This window comes from Larimichthys crocea, chromosome VII, assembly GCF_000972845.2.
Source record: "Larimichthys crocea isolate SSNF chromosome VII, L_crocea_2.0, whole genome shotgun sequence".
NCBI lineage: Eukaryota > Metazoa > Chordata > Actinopteri > Sciaenidae > Larimichthys > Larimichthys crocea.
In genome coordinates this window covers 27,031,509-27,056,069 of record NC_040017.1, presented here as the reverse complement: position 1 = coordinate 27,056,069, position 24,561 = coordinate 27,031,509, and the positions used below count along the sequence as shown (strand labels likewise).

The window sequence follows — 24,561 nt, the reverse complement described above, 5'->3', positions numbered from 1 at the left end:
GTTACAGTATATGATGTCCTATATATATATGTTAAGTTGTTTTGGAGGGATTACTAGTTGGGCTCTTGATTTTAACAAAAATAGAGAAAAAATAAACGAAACATTTATTATCATTCTCATCATACTGATGGTGAAATGTCATAATTATATTCATAAATGTAAACTCAGAGAAAACCATCTTTGTTGCCTTTCCAGTGAGCCCAGGCAGTAAATTGTTCCATTAAATTAACTGATTAAACCGTCACATTTAAATAACTAGTGTAAGCTCTTTCTCCCCCTGGTGTAGAATATACATGTGAAATGCTTCTGTAATGATTTGTATGCTACCTTTGTTTGTGAAACAAAGTTCTAATAAAAAATAATTAAAAAGTCAGTAGACCTGCTGCTGGGTAAAGGTTTTTGATTTAAGTAATTATAAGTAATGAGTAGTAATGTAATAAAATAAAACTCACTATTCTATCTAGTACTCCTCATTGTATTTAGTCTTCCCTTCACGTTTTTTTGAATTTTTTTCTACCATTTCTTAGATTTACATTCAGATCTGGTATGAAACTGTACCTGCAGTCAGCAGAACAGTTACATAACTTTAGTGAAGTTAATTAAATGAGATGTTTGACAACTCGAGCAAGATTTTTAAGATTTTTGAGTCTGCATATTTATTTTACACCTGAAGCAGAAACATAAACGTAGTTCCAGCATGATTTGTGAAATGTGTAAAGTGTATAATATTATTAGATGTATATAGAGCTAAAATATCAATCTAACAGCAGCCCAGCGCGCTGTCACACACACACACACACCGTTTGTTTCAGGTTTAACGTTTTAATAACAGATCTCCATATACAAACTGGATACAGTGACGTCATTCTGCTGTTATAACTTCCACCAGAACAGGCATATACTGTGTGAAAGCGTGTGCGTGATGCTGTGTGTGTGTGTGTGTGTGTGTGTGTGTGTGTGTGTGTGGGTCAGTGCATGGGGTAACTGTAGAGATTGCAGATTTTACACATACATACACACATGCATACACACAGAGAAACTTCAAAAACAACCTTAAAACGAAGCATCTTGACTTGATTCAGCCTGAAATGTAAAAAAAATGAACGGAAGAGGAATGCCGTCTGTTCACGTGATGAACAACCATGAAGAGGAAAACGTCGACCTTAATGTTCAGACTTCTGTGGCATCTTTGAAACCTGGCTCAGATTTTTGTCTCATTTGACTCGACACTGTTTGTTTTTTCAGCTCACAGACGGTCGGATGCCTCAGAGTGTGCAGGTGAATTATTGAATGTACTCAGGTGGAGCTCCAGCTGGTCCTGTGATCACAGCTTTTGTTCACTTCAGTGCTCATTAGTCTGTGTGATTTAAACAGCACGTTAGATTTAGGCCTAATGCTTCTAGAGCCAAATTAATACTATCACCCTCCATTTCTGCAGCGTTTACTCTGCTCTGTACTTCACCTTTCTCAGAGACACAAAGTGAAATCTGTGCTTTGAAATCAGCTGAAATGAGACTCCTGTCACAGGCTGAAGCATAAATCTAACAAAACCTGCAGGTGGTTTTTAAAGCACAGACTCCTGGCTGACGAATGGATTTGCTTCTTCTACAATGAGTGTTCAAATATTTTGTTTTGGAAATGAATTCTTCAACTGCAGGAAAAACCTTCAATAATCATTTGTGGAGTGAAACCTGAAGTCTAGACTTTGTGGATCTGTATTTGGGTTTCCCTTGGCCAAGTAGTGATCCTGCTTCTGACCACCTTCAGCAGCTGTGGTAACACCGACATGTTGGTCAGGCTTAAGAATGTAAATAGTGATTTGGGTGGAGGACAAAACAAACATACAAGCAAAGGGACACGATTTATACTGTGAACATTTGTACAGGACTCACTCATTTTACGAGTAAATAAGATAAAGAAAAAAACTCTGGAAGTTAACACGTCCAGTGTTACGTCTCTTAGAGAGAAAACTGAACAGCTTGTGCAGCGTAATTCAAATGTTCTGTGCTGAACAAACACAACTCACATTTATCTCATTGACACCTGCATGTGTCTCAATATATCTTCTATGAGCAGATGGGCTTAAATTTCATTGGATTCCTACTCACGATTTATTTTTCGTTTGGGGAGACACATAAAATAGGAAAGGTGAGACATGATCAGGAGAAAGAAGACTAGACACTGAGTTTGGAAGGAATCGTGTGCTGCATGAATATTGATAAAATGACTTTAACGCAGTCAGGAACACATTTGCATCTCGGACCACCTGTAGATGTGAGATCAGGATGTCCACATCAGAATATTTTTAATGTGAAAGTGAAGCAGAGCCCTAGAACACAAAGAGAAACATGGATTGTGCTGCACAAGCTGTTGGAGAAATCCAAAGTTTTGAAATAATCTTCCTGTTTTAACTTCAGTATGTTAGGACAAGTCTGACGCTTCACATCATTTTCATCCAAAGAGAGCAGATCCATTTTCCCCTCTTCCTCTCAGACATCGGTGAGAGCATTAATTAGCCTTAAAGCTGAGATTGACCCAGAGCTCAGGAGCTCATTCACAATACACTCAGCAGACATGCTGTTGCTATGACAACAAAAACGACTGTATGGGCGGCAACAACACACCGGCTCAAACACAGTGCGAGGAGGAACCTGGCGGTTTGTCTGTTGCTCCAAGGGCATAACCTTGGCTCCTGCAGTCCTGGGAGTTACTCTGCTATTTATAGGATGTATTTCAGACAGTAACTCTATAACTCACAAAGAAACCCACAAAAATCCACAAGGGCTGATAAAAAACTGCCAACTTCCTGCACTGTGAGCTCTACATTGGCACGGAGCACATACATGTGAGACAGGAGTAAGTATTTGTAATGGCCCAAAATAAGAGGCATGTTCAGAAACACCTTGGCGGCCCTTCCTCTCTGGCTGATGGTTGAACAGTGGACAGAAAGGGCTTTGGCATGCATGTTGTGGATTTTCAGTGAGGCATTGAGTTGGATATCGAGAACCAGGTCGTGAATTTAAACCATCTCCAAAGTTATGACGACCAAATTATTACTCTTTAAACGTGCTTCATCACGCTTATCGATTCCTGAAGAACAACCATTATGTATGAATGTTTACAATATGGCAACGACAGAAGATTGTACTGATATGGTGAAATGTAATGACTGCATCAGCTGATTCATGCAGGAGGCAGTCTGTAGTCTGTCGGTTTCTCTGTCAGTGATGTAAATCAGTCTGGTGCTCGGCTAGAAAGGTGAGGTCAGAGAGAAGTGACAGAAGATGGAGACAGGCAGTGATGAGGTCACTGCAGCTGTACACGCACGTTCATCAGCACACTGACTGCTGAATGCTAATGTTAATGTTTAATGCTCATCATCTAACATTTGGAAACTAGCGTTAGCACAATGATGCGAGAGTCATGATGGACAGATGATCGTTTTGACCTGACATGATGCTCGATTTAAAGTCAGGCAGTCCAGAGTCAGTGGCATTGAAAGCATGAATAGCCGTACCAACATCATGGCACTCAGACAGACAGATGTTTGTCGTTCCTCACTACAGCCACGGCTGAGAACTCTCAAATGGGAACAGACGTGGAAAATGTTACTGCTCCTCAGAAGTGCGCTGCAGAAATACAACCCCTCGAACAGAAAGCAGCTGACACGAACACAATGTCAGACTGAATAATGAAGTTACAAACCAAAGGGACATTGTCTGATTACAGAGTGGAAAGTCTGTCAGATATGATAAGCATTTCATGCGCATGATATTAAAATGCAGTTTTCCTTTCTATTTAGAATGCCTCAAACTCTGCTCGTCTTTGCACGTCCAACTCCAGTAAAAACAAACAAAAAATAAAATCCTCATGACATTTGGAATCTGAACAGAGTCAATAAGCACCAGAATCGATAAGCAGAATCAAAATCGCAAAGGAAATAAATCCAAATCACGACATTTCCTTTGAAGATTAACATATTGAATCCTCTGTACCAAACATATCCAGTGAATGGCGGAGCTAGAAGAGCTGTTTCTGCACAGAAGTCAGATCACACACACAATAACACCCCGTGTGTGTCTCATGGCAGCTCAGGATGGACTGTGGATATATTGTATGTGCAAATCTTGCAAGAGGCAATTCAGGTGTGACAGGAGGGAGTCCAAGCCACAGTATATATGATGCTACAGCATAAGAGGGGAGAGAGTGTGTGTGGTGTGTGGTGTGTGCCAGCAGTTTTACGTTTGGAATGTGCAAGAGTGTGTGTTTTGTTCATGAGCAAGTAATTCATAAGATGCTGTTTGTCCACGCATGATGCTCAGGAGAATTAGTATGATCGGATCTATTCACTCGGACAGTCAGCTGAAATGTACGGCCCGAAATATTGCTCTCGGTGCTCGACTCGGGTCGCTTTCTCTAAAAAGTCACACTGGACCCGAAATGCTTCTGCCTCAGTCGACAGATTAAACCCAGCTCGCTTCAGGGACAAACTGGAGAAACTCTATCCACGAAATAAAAACACATTGACATCTTCAAGTTCCCTAAAAAGCAGACATTCAATTTTAACTGGTGGTTGCTAGGTACAATAGAAGGATCTTCATATTTAATATTCTTCATCTTTCCTGTTTCTTCACTTCCTTGCTGCCGAGTCATTGTTTCCATACACATTTGTCCTTTTGTATTTATAGAGTATTTCAGTATTTACATTATAAATTACTACATAGTCTTGTGATAAAATAAATAACTTAAATACAATGGCCGTGGCATTGCAGTGTCTTTTTGCATGAAGGGGAAATGGGAGGTACGGATGAAGGAGGGGCTGAAGGACGAATGAGCCTGGTCTGCTGTTCACCCTTGCTGTCTTCAGAGCTGCAGATAGAAAGGATAAACGATCTCTGTTTGTTTGATGCAGTCTGATGCAGAGAATCACGGAGGGCTGGGGGAAGCAGAGGGCTGAAGCACTGGGAATAAACTTATTCCCACAATGGCATGAGTGGGGAAACCTCCCTGAACACAGTGTTGACCTGCACTACTGCTGACCGCCATCATGACATCTGGAATCATTTGGCATTTCACATTTCTCATAACCTAACTGTGGGTTAGAAACTGACTAACAAACAAGTTTTTAGATAGAGCGAATGCCTCCTCTGTTTTATCAGACACAAATGAAAACGTCACTTTAAAGTACTGATGAACTGCTGCTGTTGCCTTTGTAGGGCAGATAAGAGCTGAGGTTCAATTCAAAATTCAAAATATGGCCAAGGTAAATGGACACCAAAACATTACACCTATTTGTGCATTGTTGGTACCAAAATATAGACTGTCTCCACTCTTTTGGAAAGGCTTCCCACCAGGTTGGAACCTGGCCTCAGGGATTTGCTCCAATTCAGCCACAAGAGCATTAACGAGGTCCAACACTGATGGCTCATTCGTCGGGCTCACAGTCTGTGTTCCAGCTATCCCAAGGTGTTGGATGAAGTTGAAGTCTGTGCAGGTCTGTTAACTTCTTCCACCCGATCTGGGAAAACCAGGACCTGGCTTGTGCACGAGAGCATGTCATGTGAAACAGCAAACTCCACACTACCAAGCTGGAAAAACACTGTTCAGATCAAAGGGGTGTCCACATATTTTTGGCCATGTAAAGTAATTAGAACGTCTAAGCTGAAGGGAAGGCTAACTACCTGATATTTTGCTGAGTCTTCACTATAGTAACACATTTGTTTTATGATGCAAGTATTTTTTTAACTTGAATCCATCGGAGATCATTAATCTGCGCCAACGATCAGGAAGTGTTTCCCACCAAAACTGTCCATCGTGGGAGTAAAAATCAGCAGGGAGCAGGGTTTGGGTCATGGCATGTAAAGAGAGTAATACTGAGGGTTAATACTGCAGTGGTAGGGTAGTTCTCGTGGTTGTTGGCCCCTAATTTGGCATTGAGGATCGGCGGAGAGGGTGTTGGACAGAGAGGGACAACGAAGAAGGAGGGAGAGATGGAAGGAGGGAGGAGTGCAAAGCTTCTCCTCCAGCTAACCACTGTGCCACTCGGAGAGTTCCCGTCTGTGCTGTCAAGTTCGGAACAGAGAGACAAAACATAAAAAAATGTTAGACACTACAGGAAAATCAGACTCAATCTCTACTCCACTTTCCCTCATTTCTTAACTTTCAGGAAGTGCAAATATCCAAAAGGTATGATGTATTTTTGTAATGCATATCTTTCTAATTAAGAGTTAACTGAAGACATACCCGCCTTCCCTGGCCGTGCCAGGAACAGATAAACCCCTTTGCAGGCTGTGATGAGCGTCGTCCATGAATACCAGGACCGCAGCCTCTCGTGTGCAATCGTTCTTGCACACCAGCGGCTCCAGCAGCGGCACCTCATGCATGCGTGGGCACAGTGTGGTGCCCAGGACTTGGCAGCGTCCAGCGGGTTGCTCCTCGGCCTACATGATCTTATCATTGCTTTTGCTGATGTTGCCCCGGCGTGGTACCTCTTTGTGCTCTTTTTCCACTCCACTGCCGCAAACCGGATTTGTCTGACTTGCGCTCCTGGAGTGACAGCGTGGCAAAGCGACCAAGGCTGAAAGGGGTGCTGTTTCCTCCACTGCTGCTTCCTCCCCCCTCCTCCACCTCCACTAACCACCCTCCGAGGTGCCCTGGCCCTTGGAAGCATTTGCCACACGGCAGGGTGGGGCAGAGAGTTGGAGCGAGAAAGGGAGCGAGGAAGTGGTAAGGGGAGTGTGGGGGTTTGAAAGTGCCTGTGTTAGTGTTGGGCGGATGATGGTGCCCCTCAACCCTCCACTTCCTCCCCCACCTGAGGTGCTGTTGACCACACCGCTGCCAGAGTTGGACAACGAGGGTCCAAAAGTGTTAGTAAAGGACGGGACAGTGGCAGGCGTGGGTACAACACGTCATCCGTCAAGTCCCACAGACAGAATGGGTGTCCCTGTCCCACTGAGCCCAAACCGATATGTAACGAGCCGAACCGCCACCTTTAGAGCTGTGCCGAGAAAGACGCGACAACGTGCTGCTTGTTCGAACCCGGCCGAAGTGCATGGAGTTATTTTGTGCCCCCTGGTGGGAGGTCTTCCCTCGCTGCCACTAAGCTCCATAGGTTCATCGTCTTCCAGGGATAGTCGTGAAGGGTCAAATCCACCACTATATATGTCTATGATGCTGATGATCTGTTCCGTTATTCATGATAACCGCCTGCTCCTCCTCCTGGGCTCCACTGGGGGCGCTGCAGACAAACGCAGCTCGTGTCTCTGGAGGAAGAACGTGACCCGAGAAAACACGGGGGCTGGTGACGTCATGGGTGACGTGACGCGGGCGTCGGCTGCGTCAAGTCACACAGACACTGACGCCGGAAGTCAATAGACCTATAAAAATAAAAGCTGTGTGAAGTTGCAGAGCTGGTGAAACTTTGTTAGTTTGACTCTTTAAACCTTCTCTGAACTGTCTATATATATCTAATCAGATATATTTGATGGGACTGATTCTTATACTTTTGTTCTACTGACGTAAATTCAAGCAAAGCTTTGTTCAGTCTATAATAATGTATCACATGCCATGCAGACATGCAGCACAGAGTGCTTTACAGAGACACATTAAAAACAATTTAAGAATTTTACAAAAATTAATAAACTAATACAATTTACCAGTGATAACATGTTATAATAGATAACAGCCAATTATATTCATTTAAAAAAATACATAAGAACCAAGACAAGGACCAAATCAGCCAGACCTAAACCGCAACGATACAGTCCCCAAATTTAGTTACAGTATCTGAATAAACATACTTAGTTACTTTCCGTTACTGCCAGAGGAAAGTCCGTGACCTGACTCCAGCTGACGTCAGCGGGGTGTCTTTTATTTTGAAGCAGAGCGGAAGCAGCGCCTGACGTGCTCGGAGCGGCTCGTGTCTTCAGCGTCGACCTGCGGGAATAAACAAGAAATAAAGAGAAAGCGGAACATGAAGGACAAACAGGAGGCCGCGGCGGCCAAACGGTGAGAGTCATCTATTAAATATTTGATTTTATTGTGTTTGTGTTCGAGCTTTCTGCGCAGACGCGTTGTTTGTTCGTGCAACTTTCCGACATGCGAGTCCCCGCGAGGCAGAAAAACAACAGCGGTCATCATGCGCGAGACAGGGCTCTTATTTTGAAGGTTTTTGTGTGAGTGTGTGTGTGAGAAGTGTTGTTTTAATGACACAGGCTGTGTGTGTGTGTGTGTGTGTGTGTGTGTGTGTGTGTGTGTGTGTGTGTGTGTGTGTCCTGTGTTGTTGTTACAGCTGGTCAGCCATGTTCAGACACACACTCACATTTCATCCTGTGTGTGTGTGTGTGTGTGTGTGTGTGTGTGTGTGTGTGTCCTGCAGCACACACACATTCACACATCTGCAGCCAGTTCAGTGAATTATTAAAATATGAAATAAATTAAATTAAAAAGCCTCTTCCTGTCCTCCTGAAGGGGAAAGGTCTGCAGATGCACGACCTGCAGGAGCCCATGAGAACACCCAGCATGAAGCATGCTGCTGTTTTACATCAGGACGACACAAGATAAAATAAAAATTAGATTTATTCAGGGAAAAAAAGGTTCCTGTTTGTTAATTCAGTGAATATTCTTCTGAAACGTGAGCAGCCTGTTTGTGTGTGACGTGACAGTAAAGTGAGGATCTTTTCATTTGAACTGTTGGTCCAACAAAAGAATTTATAGACCGCAGTAGAAATCAGTTTACAGACCAGTCAATGAACTGAATGAAGGGTTGCAGTCCTGCTTTTGTTTCTGAGTCTTTGTTCAGATGTAGTTTGAAGCCTCCAAACCTCTGCTTCTTACTTCATTGAGATCAAATCTTGGTGTAAAATCTGTGAAAAATTGAATGCACTCAGCATAAAATGGGTCAGATAGCCACGACAGGGAGGAAACTTTCATCATGTTTCAGTATCCGTGCCAGGTTGATACCTGAGTTTACAAACCGCTGCCAAGAAACAGGTTTGTTGCCAAATAGATTTTCACATATGAGGAATTCGTCTTAGTGTTTTGGTGCATAATAAAAAAAAAAGATAAGATAAAAATGAAGTACTAGAAGATATAAATATGAACAATATGTTTTTTAAAATGAAGAGATGTAGGTCGTGTGCAGAATATTTAAAATGTGCAAGAAATGTATCAAAGTGTAGTGATCCATGAGATTGTATTAAAATGTGGACGGTGTGAGTTGGTGAAATAAATCTGAATAAATATAACTGAATAAAGAGATTTGGATTATTACGATTTAAATCAAAACAAACAAACAAACATTTCAAGTCAGGTTTTGACTTTCTAAACAGCTTTTGTTCATTAAGGCTCAGCCATCAGTCCTCAGCCTAACAATAGCCTCGAGAAACGTCTGAGCTTCTTTAATCCACCATGAGGGCGTCTGGGTCAGTGAGGGTGAGAGGTCAGATCAGATGAACTTAACAAAAGAGGTTTGTGTTTGTGTCAGAGCAGTTAAACATGTGACTAATGAAAAGAAAGCAGAGACACCAAGTCAAACTGAAGTTTGTCAGATTCACTCATTCCATAACCTCAGATTTGGATTCATCAGCGTGTCTTTTGTCTGATATGATCAGTCTAACAGTTTCTGCAGATTCACTGTATGTCAAGTCTGAACCTGAAATGAAATATTTCGTTTGGTCTCCAGCTAAACGTTGATGATAATGATCTTATCAACACTTCCTGTCTTACTGCAGCAGCACACATTATGTACGTCCATATTCAAATAAAAAGTATGTAAAACATGTTCACTGTTAGAGTAACAACACCTGTCCTGCAGGTCGTTTCCATTCAGGCTGCACTTCATGATTGAAGTGTATTTTAAAAAAAATAAAAATATTTCACATCTTTAAATGTTTTGATCAGGATTCATGTTTCACATTTTAAAATAATTAAGTAATTAATCAGTCATAGTAACTAATTACTTTACTATTACTACCCACCGTGCATTGCTTTGCCTTTGCGAGACACTAGCTCTCTCTAAATATTGTCTGCTGGCACATTCAGTCCAACATGTGTAATTATTGGCGCGTGTGTGTGTGTGTGTGTGTGTGTGTGTGTGTGTGTGTGTGTGTGTGTGTGTGTGTGTGTGTGTGTGTGTGTGTGTGTGTGTAACGCAGCAGTGGGCTACGTGCCGTCACACACTCCGAGTCGACAAAAACCTTTCCCCCGTGTTGACACGCTGTGTTTTGGTGAACAGTGTGCTCCAACCCAAACAAACAGGTCAACAGGGAAATGAGCTGTCTGGTATGTGTGTGGGGGGTGTGTGTGTGCATTTGTGAACAGAAGTGTGTGCGTGTGTGTGTTTGGGAGGGGAGATCAGGGTCTTTGTTCTGGACTTCCTCATACTTTCTTCTTTCTGTTGTCCCTCTGAATATCTTCCCCTCTCTCCCCTCGAGTTCAGGACTACAGAGCACAGTGTTTTCTCTGTAAGTGAAGCAGATCTACGTATTATCTTTACCTACACACACACACACAAACACACCCACACACACACACCATCCAGATTGCAGTGTGCATGCATCCACGTTGAAGAAGATGAAGGCGGATCTTCGCCTGAATGTGTGTCTGTGTGTGTTTTTCCCCTCCCACACACCGACGGGCACAGGACTGCTTCTGGTAATAAACAACCACAGTTTGTTCTCTGTCACACACTCACACACATACTTTGGTGTTCAGTACAGAAACACACACACACACTCATTGAGCAATAGGAAATGGTCGCCAAAGTGCAGCTCTGTCCTCTGACCAGAGAACAGTGTGTTCTCTGAAGCTCCGCCCAGCTGACACACTTCTTGTTACAGTTTTAGAGAGAGGAGGAAGAAGTTGGACACTTTGTTGTTAGCAGTATTATTAACAGTAGTAGTAGTAGTAGTAGTAGTAGTAGTAGTAGTAGTAGTAGTAGTTGATGAATTATTTGGTCTAAAAATAGTGAAAAATGTCCGAGTGCTCTTCAGATTGCTTTTTTTGGGAGACATTCAGTTTGCTGTCATAGAAACTAAAACTAAATATTCATATTGAAGTTTTTTTGTTTGTTCAAGTAAAAATCTGTGCAGTTTCACCAATATGTACATGATGTCAAATTATTCAGTATTTCACAAGAAAAAAACAAAGTTTATAAGAAAGTCTGGAATGAGTATAAATGTGTATTTTCTTGTTAATCATTGCGTGACTCCTTAACTTTATCTCACGACCCCTCTGTGGGAGTCTTCCCCCCGAAGATTTTTCTAATTTGAATCATCCGTTGGTGAGTCTGTGAGAATGAAGTCTACGTGATTCTGTGTGTGACTCTGTGCTGCAAGTTTAGTCGTCCTCTGTGAAATGTGCAGCAGCAGTTTGAAGTTATGTGTGTGTGTGTGTGTGTGTGTGTGTGTGTGTGTGTGTGTGTAGCTGCACTTCCCGTCAGATGTAACATGACAATCCTCAAATATAAAAATACATTTGACTTGAGATGCTGTTTCAGAAGGTGTCGTACATGTTACACATGACGTCTGTTTGTTTACACTGGAGCTGCTGACAGACGTCGTGCTGATGTGTCTTCCTGAGCGTACTGCTGCTTCTGCTTTTCTTCACACAGTCTAACAGAGTTTCTTGTCCTCAGTACCTGAGTTCAGTGACTCACAGACGAGTCTGGGCGATTTGTAAAAGTCATTACAGGTCTGAGGTCATGTAATCCTCCTTACAGTGTGTGATGAGGCTCGACTGTCAGGTTGTAGAAAGGTGCTGGACGTGTGTTTTCAGGTACACGTCGTCTAATGAAGGCGATGCGTTAAGGTGCGCAGCAGTAGCAGAACTTTTTCAGGCTTTTTATGGCCTACCTCAGATTTTAATAAGACAAGCTCAAAAGTTCGATTCTCGGCTTGATAAAGATTTTAGTTAGTTTTAACATTTGCTGTTGTAAGGGACCACTGTGCATGAGTTAGTGGCATCTAGTGGTGAAGTTGCAGATTGCTACAAAGTGAACACACCTAGCCTCACCAAGCATGTAGGAGAAACTACAGTGGCCGCAGAAGTTGCGAAAAATTCAAAAGGACCTATCGAGCAGTGTTTGGTTTGTCTCTTCTGGGCTACTGTAGAAACACTACGGACTCTGTGCAAGACTTGATGTGTCGAATTAGTAAAACGTGTCTGCTGCTTGAACTGAAACATCACAGAGAGAAATCCAAGAAAACACGTCACACGGTATGACAGGTGATTTCTGGGAAATGAAGTGCAAAATATCACAACAAGTGTTTTGCAACAAAGAATTTCTTTTGGATCTTTTTTGGAAAGGATTTAATTTAGTCATGTGAAAACAATGAATGGTTCCCAGCAGCAGTGACGCACAGACCAAACCTCTGCTGTCAGAGCTGCACTCAGTAATGGAGCTTGTCTTCTGTACAGCGAGTTCACATCTTCACATTGCCAAAGAATGTTTTGATGGAAGTGGGATGGGAGTGGCAGCGCTGAAAACATCTTCCACAAACTTCACTAAATCCACCACAAATATTCTCAGAGAGATCTTCAGCATCACAGGTGGCTTAGCCGTTAATATTCATAGTCATATTGGCTGCGATGGTGTGGGTGTGTCACCGCCTTTGTCATCTGGCAGGAACATAGTGTTCGACTGTCTGAACACTAAAGGATAGAGCTCAATGTGTGGCAACAGATCAAAGCTTCATTCCCAACAGGTTAAACGGGGGAGACGATTCACGGAAAATGTTTTAATGTCTCATAGTATTTTTTGATGCCGTGGCAGAAGAAGAAGAACAGATCAGTATCACGTTACAATGTGAGAATGATTATGTAAGATTTGTGTTATATATGTTATAACGTGAAAAACATTTTATAACCTGATGCTGCTCTGTTGTGAGCATTTTAAATATCAGCTGATCTCTGGTGCACAGACACTAATTCAGACACTGTTTCTAAATTTCTTGTCACTTTGTGACACAAACAGCTGACATTAACATGAGCCACCATCAGCTAATTTATCAGTTTAGCTGATTTTTTTCTAGATTAATTGTTTGATCCATAAAATGTCAGAAAATAGTTTAATTGTTTCTCAGAGTCCAAGCTTGTCTTTAGATATTTTAGTGTCGTCACAGGAGTTCAGTTTAATGTGATATGAAATTACTGTAACGATAAATTCAGTGTGTCGAATTGAGTCGAGTAATGTAGCTCTGCTGTGAAGTGCAATATTGTTTCTGCTCGTTGTGTTTGTGGAAGCAGATCATCACTCTGTATCTATACGAGCTCATAATCAGCACTGTAATGATTGTTTACTAAGTCACATCTCCGGGCGTCCTCCAGCCAATCACAGTCAAGTGTTCTCATGGCTGATAACCCTGAGGGAGGTCAGTCGTTACTGTAAAATGTTGTAGTATTTAACTTAGTGTTGCATAACAAGCCATATATCATCACTTTATATTGTATCGTGTGCTGCGTCAGACTGTGACAGCTGCTGCTTTTAAGTCACAGCTGAAGTTATTTTTGAGCTGGCATTCAGCTGCTGTCCTTCAGCTCTCAGAGGTGACACGATGATGACTGCTGACTGATAAGTCTGCTCTTGCTTCCAGTGGAAGTGTTTGTGGTCGAGCAGAGGAACATTTTCATGCTGTTTGTTTTCTATGCCTAATTTGATATGAAATGTGATTGCACGTCCACCCACTGTGGAGAAATGAAACCCTGCTTTCGTCAGCACATGTTTCTGATGCCGAGCGGATCGAGGGATAGATGAAGGGAGAAGGAGGGAGAAGGAGAGAGAAGGAAGGAGAAGGAGGGAGAAGGAGGGAGGATCTGGAAAGTCTCCCAGTGGCTGAAATAAATAACGCTCTGTTCCCCTCAGTTTAAGACCCTTTTCTCTATTTTCGCTGTCGGTTCTGTTCCCACTTTGGAATCAAAAAACATCCAGGAATGTGTACATAGCTGAACTCCCTGGTCAGGATCACCCGCATGAAGAGGGAGATGAATTTACAGAGGGGTGAAGGAAGAGCGCCGACTCAAGGAGATCCCAGAGGGACCTCAGAGATTTTAAGACTCTAGAATATAAAGAGACTTTAAAAGGGCAAAAGTTGAGGTTTGTGTTGATGGATGATTATATAAAGTATCCACAATGAGTGTGTTATATATTTGAGGGGAAGCTGGTGTTGATCCTGAACTCTTATTTGTTTAAAAACCAGAACACTGAACGATGTAACTCTTTATTATGTAAGAACCCAAACAGCTCACTGTCAGTCTCACACACAACACAGCTATAAACTATTGAGCAGTGACTGTTAGAGATCTGAAATCTTATATAATGACGCTGAAAAGGTTCTAGGTGTGTTCTAATTTCTCATCCTCGTCCTTACTGTTCTTTCCCTGATTGCTGAACCTGAATAACTGAAATCAAAGTGAACAGTGAACCGTGTCTTCAGCAGAGTGTTGTGATTGGAGCTGAACTGTGGACACAGTGTTAACAAGCTGAGGAGACGTGTAGTGAGCCATGATCTTGGTTTTTCGTGTGTTGATCCTGGACCCACTCTGACGTCTTTTCCTTTTTTTTGTCCGTCTCCTACTCTTGTTTTTCCACCACATTCCCACATTCTGTCTCTCTTCTTCACGTCTTTTTTCCACTCCCTCTCTATCACTTCGACTTTCCATCCTGCTCCTTGTTCCTCTCATCTACTCATTCCTTTATTTTACTTCTTCCTGTTTTGATCTGTTAATCATGTCTCGTCTCTCTGGTCTTCCCTCACCTCCTGCTCTTCTTCCTCTTCCTCCTTGTCCATCTTCCTCCTCGTCCTCCTTGTCCTCCTGTAGGACCAGTTCGGAGCAGAGGAAGCTGCGTTCGCGTGATGCAGCCAGATGTAGGCGGAGTCAGGAGACGGAGGTGTTTTATGAGCTCGCCCGCACTCTGCCACTCCCACGTCGAGTCTCCACTCACCTGGACAAGTCTGCCATCATGAGGGTCTCCCTCAGCTTCCTGTGGCTGCAACGCCTCCTCCGACCCGGTAAGGAGCATCTTCAGATGAACGTCTGACCTGAATGTTCGGTTTTCTTAATTATTGGGAAATGAGTTCAGACTGTATTTAGTATTATTTAATTTATATTGCATATGAAAGCAGATAAACAAAATAAAAATCTCATCAGGTGACGGCAGCCATGTGTTCTGTTGTAATCAAAACCTGCTCAAACGTGATTGGTCAGTGCCGCTCGTACTACAAACAGAAACCAGAACACCTGACCCACAGTCTCTGCGGTTACATGCACAGATCTGTTTACAGAGATTATTTTTCATTGCTGCACAAATCATTTTTGGGACCACCGATAGTGTGTCTGCTTTTAATTTGAAATGTTTGTTCCTCTCAGTCTGTTTAAACTTGTGTTCTGAATGACTCGTCTGGATGATGGTTCATTTCTACTTTGCCTGTAGATAATTGAAATCTAATGATAGCAGTCATTAGGTTACATTTTAATGAAGACATACTTAATGAACTTCTGTAATAAAACGTTTTAATTGAATTTATTCAGGCTCCAGCTGCTGGTGCTTTATTGGGTTTAAACAAAGTGATTCAACTTACAAACTCTTTTTTGAATGTGAGGATGTTTCTTTTGTTATTCCAACATTGAAGCAGTCTGATTTAAAATGAGCTGACAGATACAGACGTGTCTCCTTCATCCTCATCTCCCCTTCATGACTGATGGACTTTCAATAGTGAACTCAGTCAGGCATCACAGGTAGCTTGATGGGAAATCTCTCCGACACTTTGCGTGTCCGGTGTTCAGTTGGTTCAGTGTTGTTTTGTGCTCTCAGGTGTGAGAGCAGAGTAATGAACTCATCAATAATAAAAGGACAAACCAGTTTATTATGCAGGTGACAAAGGGCTTTAAAGTGTGACTCTGTCGACGTGTTCATGCCTGCAAACTGATTCACTGCAGGACAAACAAATGACAATACATCCAGTCACTGGAAAATGGGCTTACTTCAAGAGCACACAAATGTTGCTGAGTCACAGTTGGTCAGCGAGTAGAAAATATATTTTGTTTTCTGAAAATCCAACAAGGTCATTCAGACAAATAAAGACATACACTGAAATAAAAAAAGTTTGAACCAAAGTCTGTTTTGTTTTTACAGGAGGTGAGAAGCAGAAAGAGGAAGTGAAGGAAGAGGAGACGGAGAAGAAGGAGGAGGAGGAGGAGGACGAGGAGGAGGAGGAGGAAGGAGATCCAATGGACTCTTTCTATCCTCAGGCGCTGGCTGGCTTCATCATGGTGATGACTGAGGAGGGAGACATGATTTATCTGACGGAGAACGTCAACAGACACATCGGCATCACACAGGTACAGTCTGATAATTAAAACACACACAGATCATAAAGAAGCCGGTCTGTTCCACCTTCTTGTTTCTTAGGATGAGTCGGCACCAACATTTCTATTTACACCAGAGATTTTCCACCATGTCAGCCTGTGGTAGTTTTCACAGCTGCATTATAAAATGTGAGGAATCATCACTTTGACGCCAAAAACAAAGATCGTTTCCCTCGTCAGCCTCGTTAGATTAATCAAACTTTAGTTGAGTTTTACAAGAAATCCACCATCATTAATATAAATGTTTATCATTCCTGAATGACTCTTGGCTGGAGCTTTTACTACACGGCTGTTTCTTCAATCGGGTTGGTTTTTACTGTAGGCCTCAGGGACAGTACGTGACCTATTCTGGGTAACTCGAGCATGACGGGGAGCAGAGAGAGAAGCCATCCACTACGTCTATTCTTAGCTCTGTTTTGAGATCAGGTTTATCACTGAAACACATTAAGGTTCTGGTATCTGCATGAATACAGAGTGAAATGTACTGTCCTGCTGTTTACTGTGGAGCTGCTGTAATTAGATTCAGTGTGTGTTCAAATATTCAATAACACCTCACACACTCACATTCTGCCAGAGACAGCTCCACCAGGACATGTCAGAAAAAAAGCGTCTTAATGTTATTTTAAATTGATTTGAACTTTTAATGTTTGTTTGTGACTGACACGTGTTGTTGTTGTTGTTGTTGTTGTTGTTGTTGTTGTGTACAGCTGGAGCTGCTGGGTCAGAGTATTTACGACTTTGTTCACCCCTGTGATCAAGAGGAGCTCAGAGATCTGCTGACTCCACGTCCAGGTCAGACACACTCTGTTATTCCAATAAAAAACAGATTGGACCTGTGTGAATGTTCCACAGACACATCCACCTCTCCATGTCTAATGCCCTCTGCAGCTTTGTGCTGATGTTTGAGATTGAACTGGGATACGAACCATCAGCACACAGCGTCATAAATTCATGTCACTGTTTTCACAGTCACTAAAGAGGAGAGTTGTTTTGTGTTACAGTGGAGTTACAAACTGTTCTTTAAAGTGCTTTCAATCATTCTATGAAAAAATAAAAATGTAACGATTGAAGCTGATAAACATCTGTGAGCGAACTTCATTATCTCTGTCACGTTTCTTTCAGGTTTGAGTAAGAAGCCGCTGTCAGAACAGCCGACCGAGAGGAACTTCTTCCTACGAATGAAGAGCACTCTGACCAGCAGGGGGCGCACCGTCAACATCAAGTCTGCAACCTGGAAGGTATCAATAAAAACACACACACACACACACACACTTGACTCCATGCTAAAGTCAAGTGTGGATAGCTCTGTGAAGCCAAGAGCAGCTACTTAAAGGACACAAATGAAACACGCACACACTCACACACACACACACACACACACACACACACACACACACAGGGCTAAAGTCCAGCCTTGAAGAGATAGAGTGGGTCAGAGCATGCCTGGCAGTCTGCCCTGTTCTCTTCAGTGTACATGGTTCACTTAGTTGTTTTGTGTAAAAGACATGTTCACACACACTGATTACAGCGCGCGCACACACACACACGTCCAGTTTGTGTTCCTGATAGAGAGCGAAACATTTCCTTTTACTATGAGTGTCACACGCAGAGACGGAAGCTTTAACTCTCGACAGGACGGAGAGGGTGAGGCGAGGTAATGCAGTCAACAACTAGACTGCCACATTCAAGCCTGTACGTCCTGTAAGGCCACGCTGATGCATGCAGTGTATAGACTCAGCAGCATACCAGTGAAGTAAAATTAGATCCAAAGGTTGAAAGGAATGAGCACACTGTTACTCAGATTCTCTTTATGTTGAGACACTGAACACGTTTTGATAAAAACATGTTTTGCTGTCAGTTGATTAAAGCATCAAAAATGTTTGATGCTGAAACAGAATCTAAATGTTGATGCTCTGCACAGCTCGTCCTCCGTCTCTCTCTCTCGGCCTCTCCAGGTTCTTCACTGCACAGGTCACGTGCGTCCATTTGGCGGCGGATCCACGTCGCCCCCTGCTGCGCGGGTGATGACTCTGCTGTGTGAGCCCATCCCTCACCCCTCCAGTGTGGAGTTCCCTCTGGACACCTGCACCTTCCTCACCCGCCACAGCATGGACCTGCGCTTCACACACTGCGAGGGCAGGTAGGAGACGTCACCTGCTGACACTGACCTCTGACCTCCATGTAGATGGGACGCAAGAGTGAAAGACAGAACGCGTCAGAGAAAGGAATAAAAATCTCTGGAGGTTTTTCTTTTGTAATCTTTATTCTCCTGTTCTTTTGTTTCCAGGGTGACAGAGTTGGTGGGATACAAGCCCGATGATCTGATTGGCCGCTCGGCTTATGAGTTTCATCACGCGCTCGACTCAGATCACGTCAACAAGAGCCTGCACACACGTGAGTTTCAATATGTGTGTGAATGTGTACTGTACTAGAATTCTGAAAACATTAAAAACAAAATGTACCATTGAGAGAAAGAAGTACATTTTAGCTTTTTCACAGCGTTTGTGAGGTGAATATATTTTTGTAGATTTGCAGAGAGGAATACATCACATCTTTATTCAAAGCTTCATCCGTTTATGTCCCCGTCTGTCTGTCCACACTGTGTAGTGCTGTCCAAAGGTCAAGTGAACACCAGCCACTACCGTTTCCTGGCAAACAGCGGTGGCTTCGTCTGGGCCGAGACTCAGGCGACCGTCCTCTACAGCAGCAAGACGTCACAGCCCGAGGCCGTCGTCTGCCTTAACTTCATACTCAGGTAGGCAGCGAGGTCATGTGACACATTTCTGGCTCCAACACAGAGACAGCTGGAACCTTTTAATGGATGCAGTCTCATCATTTATTTATTTCCTCTTCGTAACTCTCTACATCATCTTCTTCTCATGCAGTGCCGTGGAGCAGCCAGACGTTGTTTTCTCCGTCGAGCAGATCCGATGTGGTCAGGCTAAAACACACACACCAGCAGAGTGTGGGGCAGACATCGATGACTGTAAACCTGACATTGACCCTCTCACCGACGTCACTCAGACTGAGGACGCAGCTTCAGATTCAAGCAGCTCTGCAGATCTCTTCCTCAAACTGAAGGAGCAGCCAGGGGAGCTCCTCCAGTTGGCTCCTGAAGCTGGAGACGTCATTGTGCCGCTGACAGGTGAGACAGACCGAGGACATTTCTGTTCACATGAACACCAGTGATGAAGGTTTCTGGAAGATGTGCATGCTTTGAATTCAATCTTTCATTTGTTGGTTTAATTACAGGTTTTTTGAGCTCTCTGTGTTTTCTGTCTGTCAGATTTTGTCGAGCTGTCGTTCTTCAGCGGGTCCAGTCCAGACTCTGTGCCGGACCACCCCCAGGATCTGTGCACTCCACAGCTGCGACAGCTCCTCTCACCCATCTTCAACCCCATCTCTCCACCTGTGTCATTACTATCACCAGTCTCCTCACTTGATCCTGAGCCGGTAAATGGGAGCTTTTTAAAGTGTCAGCTTCTCCGTCTGATTTAACCCCTTACTCACCATTCATTTGTTCTGTACCTCGTCTGTCCACAGAGCTCACCCTCTGAGGAGGTGATGGACACCAGTGAGGTGGAGAAGTTCTTTGCAATTTGCCCGGAAGATGTTCAGAAGAAAGGAGACGCAAAGGACGTAAGAGCAGAAACATCATCATCTTTAAGTTATAAAGTGTTTTACATCATTAAATATTTCAGGACAAATATAAAAAATAAAAACACTGAAGACTTCTCTAACTTCAATTTCCCTTTTTACAGGACATGGAGGGGATGGATCTGGAGATGTTGGCTCCTTACATCTCCATGGACGATGACTTCCAGCTCACCTTCCTCAGCGGTTTGCCTGAGGAATCAGACAAACCCTCGTCTGATTCCTCAGCTGGGACATCTGCAGTCCCTCTGAGCAGGAAACGGTACGACAGGCCACATCTCATTACATGCAAAGCTGTCACTGCACAATGTTTAGACTTCAAGTGCGGCACGAATGTGAAGCTGCAATGTTTACACACCAGAAAGTGTCAAGTGTGTCCAGAGGGTGGCGCCAGAGGAAAGCCCATGATGGTCTAGCCTCTGTATGGTGGCTTCTTTAGGACAAAGCTCGTCTTATTTGTAATATCGAACACTAATGTATGTTCTAACATCAGCGGTTTATTTCTCTGCTTAGATGAGGTTGTACCTTGTTTTAAATATTCTACCTGTAAAAGGAAACTAATGGTTTACCTCCTTCAGGACTCACATCCCAGACGAGGAGCTGTTGTCCCATCTGATGATTCAGGACAAGAGACAGAAACAAGAAGCTTCCTCAATAGAAGAGGAACTTCTGCTCAGCCACAGATTACTGGTGCGTAAGAAGAGGAGACGCAGAGGAAGAAAATGTGTTTATCCAGCAACTTTTAAAAGACGCTTACAAAGTTTTAGTGAATGAAAGGAAGCAAAGATGCTGCCCGAGAAATTTCCACTGTGTGTAATTATGATTCATCAACATGTTCCCATGAGCAAAGGAAGCAGCAGGCAAGAAGAACAGATCAGTTCAGAAACAGTGTGTATTAATACAGACACAGTGAAGATTCAAATTCACTGATTTCACTCAGTTTGTGAAAATGGTTCATTTTTTAAATTCCATCTCCAGGGCTGTCTGGATGAAACCGACCAATCAGATTTGGTCCTGGACCCGCGACCTGGAGGGCGGAGTCGGCTGCTCACAGACAGAGACCCACTGTTAGGAGGCATACAGGGACTCTGTGATACTGCAGGTGAGATTAAAACACACACACACACACACAGTTTCTTAAATGTTAGTTTGTCAACACATTATGTACGACCTTAAAGTCACCTTTCTTTTTAACCTGTGAAATGAGGCAGTCCACATCTGAAGGTGGTCTAGGTCTGTTAGGAGACTGATGCTAATTCATACAAAGAATTCAGCCTCTGTATGTCAGCACAGAGTTTGTCTTCTGTTCTAACAGTGTGTGTGTGTGTCTCTCTCTCTCTCTTCCAGCTCTGATGCGGGACATTTTCATACCTCGCCCACCTGACCTGTCGCCACCTCTCTCGCCCATGACCTGATCTTCTTTTCCGATCACGAGTTGGCTCGACTTCCATGCTCAAAGCGGGAAAGTCAGTGCCGGATCTGTCTGAAAACACAGCAACCTGAGCGCACACATACAAACGCAACACACCACAAACACGTACGCACACGAACAGAAAAACACACACGCTGCGTAACCATGATGTGAGGCCAGACGTGACCTCGTTGCTTGTAGCTGAACCAGGAAAGTCACTTATGTTGGGATGTTGAGTGACGTGTTGTAAGGCAGGTGGGAGGTGCTGTTAACCTAAAGCTGCCCAGTTGCTTCATCTGTCCTGATTTATAGTGAGAATCCATCATTGTTCTCAGCCTGTTTCATGGAAACAGCTGGCGGTGCTAAAATTTTAATGCAATAGACGTGAAAGACAAAATCGTGAGACAAGTCTGGAAAAGTATTTCTCTGAGCAGCTAAATTTAATCAGTTTTGAATTTAAACATTACCTGTGCTTCGATCATCATTTAAACATGTAAATCCTGCACACGAACTCCCACAATGCTCTGCTTTGAGCCAACATCCGTCAAATCTGAAACAGCTTTCTGCTGTTTGTGTTTTTCCAGATTACACCAACAAACAAAACATCAGTGGCATCGTTTATTTCAGTGGCATATTTTTACGTCTTTTTATATTCTTGTGCTAAAACCTTTTTACACTGCGCGTTTATCAGGAAGAAGATTTCTGAACTGATATTACTGTGATATCGAAAAAACCCTGAGTCGAGGGTCGTTTGTTTTAATCTTCCTGACGTGCCGGGTGGGTGGGGTTTACCTCATCTAACACTCCTTATAAGCTAATGTGATGCTATGAGTCACAGGTGACATCACCATGACTATGGAATATTTGGTGAGTCCTTTCAGTCTGGCAACAAAACGGACTTAAACAACCATAAATTATGCAGATTTGATTTGTCCTTTTTATGATCGTTTTAAATCTATAATCTAATTAACTCGTAGTACTGAAGCCATTATCATTTATGAGAAACAATAGAGTCAGCTTGTTTATATACCCATTCAAATGTAGTTCAACACTAGTATTCATGTTATTTGATTAGTTTGATAGTATCGAGTTTGAATTTTATGACTTGGAAGAAATCGGGCCTCAGCGTGTGAGCTGAGAGTTGAAGGTTTTATTTTTAAGTTGTAGTGTTTGATGAAATATTGTGATGCTTGTGATCTGTCTGAGACGTGGAGGGTTGTTTTTGTTATTTTCTACATCTGAAAACTGCCCGTCATGCTTCAACGTAAAACATGTTCACTCTTCCAAAGTTCTCTGTGCCTTTATCATCCAGTGAAAGACATTTCATTGAATGTTATCTTTTATTTTTACTGTTTATCCTTACCTGTAATCTTCAGCCAAATAAAAAGACGTTGAAGCAAAAGCAGTAGCTGCTGTGTGATGAAAGTTTTACCTGGCTCCATCTGTAGGCGATCAGGTCTGATCCCCTCATCACTGTCAAAACAGGAAAATCACATCATTTCAGTCAGAATGACATTTTACCTAAAACAACAGCAGTGTTGTGTGGTTGACACTGAACTGTAAACACCTCACAGCCTGTAACCTTTAACAGAAACCTCTATGGTAATAACCACCATGTTGAAAAGACTCATTTCTGTACTTTCTCATGCAGTGCTGGAAACAGGATTATACTGCCATGCTACATCCATTATATTTCATTAGAGTTTAACTAACTGGTTACTTTACAAATAAAGATTTTACACAAACAATCTGCAGAGTTGAAGACACAGCTATATACAGATTATGATCTGAAGGCATCAACAATACCATTCTAATAATACAATATACTGCACCAGTGTACGCTTTACTGCTTTGTGTACGTACTCTTTTACTGAAATAACAATGTCAGTGCAGCAGATTCCCTTTTATAGGGCTGATCTCATAAATTACACCATTACAGGTGGCTTGTTTGAGCAGCTATGGGGTGACAACATCCATTTTTATTTATCTATAAACCTAACACATTGTTGACCCCACAGGCCCTGTTTGCACTGCCGGCATGGTCTTTATTTACACCCCTGTATTTTCTTACATTGTAGTGTTGGTACTCTAACGTAAGCAAGTGATCTGAATGAGCGCTGTAATCTTATCCAAAGATGAATGATTTAAAAAGTAAATAAAGCAGTGACTCCTCGACCTAATACACACAGATTGTTGTTGTCTAATGATTAACCCAACCAGGTGTGTTCAGCCAATCAGGAGCTGAAGACACAAACCCCAGAGGCTGAGCTGGCAACAACCGCTTTAAATAAAATAAAATAATATGACTTTCATCATCTTGTATCACAAATTTGGGCGATTATGTTCCCATCAGTCCTGATTGAGTAACTGTGAATTCACCGTTTACACCACCTCACACTGATGACACACACACACACACACACACACACTGGTGTGACACACTGAACACCTGACTCTGACGTGAGGAGGGAAATCCTCCAGACACTCCCGTCTTGCAATGAGACCATTTTGAAATCGTGAGATTTTTATTTACAGGGACGACGTTACATCCTTTCTGGTAACAGTTTCATGGCTGCCCTCTGTTTCCTCTCCCACTTATGTAATCCAGTCCATCATGTTGACTCAGTCTCTTCTTGTACTCAGTGTTCAAAGGTTGTTTCCTGTGATGTTCTCAAACACTGAGCAGGGGAGTTAAATGGCTCCTGATCACATAACGCTGGTTGATAAATGACTCATGAGCTGTCAAGAGTCCAGCTTCTCAGAAAATCTGTAGGTCAGAAAGAAAGTGGAAGTAACTAAAAGCAGTACATCAATATCATGCGTTTCAAGCATCATTTTGTCATCCTACAATCACACACACGCACACAGTACAGTTTGTGGTTTTGTTGGGCAGTGGTGGTGGAGTTTTTTTTAATGCCACAATATAAAAATACTCTGAATGCTGTTTTTGAGATGTAGCACCCTAAAAAGGTGAGAAACATTCTGCTTCCACTGATCTAAATTACAGTTGTATGTTCCTGAAAATCTTAAATCGTGGAGCAAAAAGCACATGGATTGTTATTATATGATATCTTTTCCTAGAAGTTTACGAAAGTGGCCAAAAATGAAAATAACACATGCAAATGCAGCAC

General features: G+C 42.7%; 1 protein-coding gene across 3 annotated transcripts; it reads left to right on the top strand.

Annotated features, from left to right (window-relative positions):
• The first annotated feature begins 7,856 nt into the window (after nt 1-7,856).
• hif1al (hypoxia inducible factor 1 subunit alpha, like) lies at nt 7,857-22,832 on the top strand. 3 transcript variants are annotated; one of them, XM_019265557.2, is made up of 15 exons: nt 7,858-8,007; nt 14,818-15,008; nt 16,133-16,338; nt 17,073-17,157; nt 17,488-17,603; nt 18,321-18,505; nt 18,653-18,759; nt 18,973-19,120; nt 19,251-19,510; nt 19,652-19,818; nt 19,909-20,004; nt 20,127-20,281; nt 20,598-20,709; nt 20,998-21,121; nt 21,367-22,832. In XM_019265557.2, exons 1-15 carry the CDS (start codon nt 7,973-7,975, stop codon nt 21,432-21,434), a joined length of 2,055 nt encoding a protein of 684 aa, XP_019121102.2. In that variant the 5' UTR covers nt 7,858-7,972; the 3' UTR covers nt 21,435-22,832. The 3 variants fall into 3 exon arrangements, with proteins under 3 accessions (XP_027136016.1, XP_019121102.2, XP_027136015.1); XM_027280214.1 differs by lacking the exon at nt 7,858-8,007 and adding an exon at nt 13,833-14,092; XM_027280215.1 differs by lacking the exons at nt 20,598-20,709; nt 20,998-21,121; nt 21,367-22,832 and adding an exon at nt 20,391-20,442 and having other exon boundaries at nt 7,857-8,007; nt 20,127-20,341.
• The last annotated feature ends 1,729 nt before the right edge of the window (nt 22,833-24,561 follow it).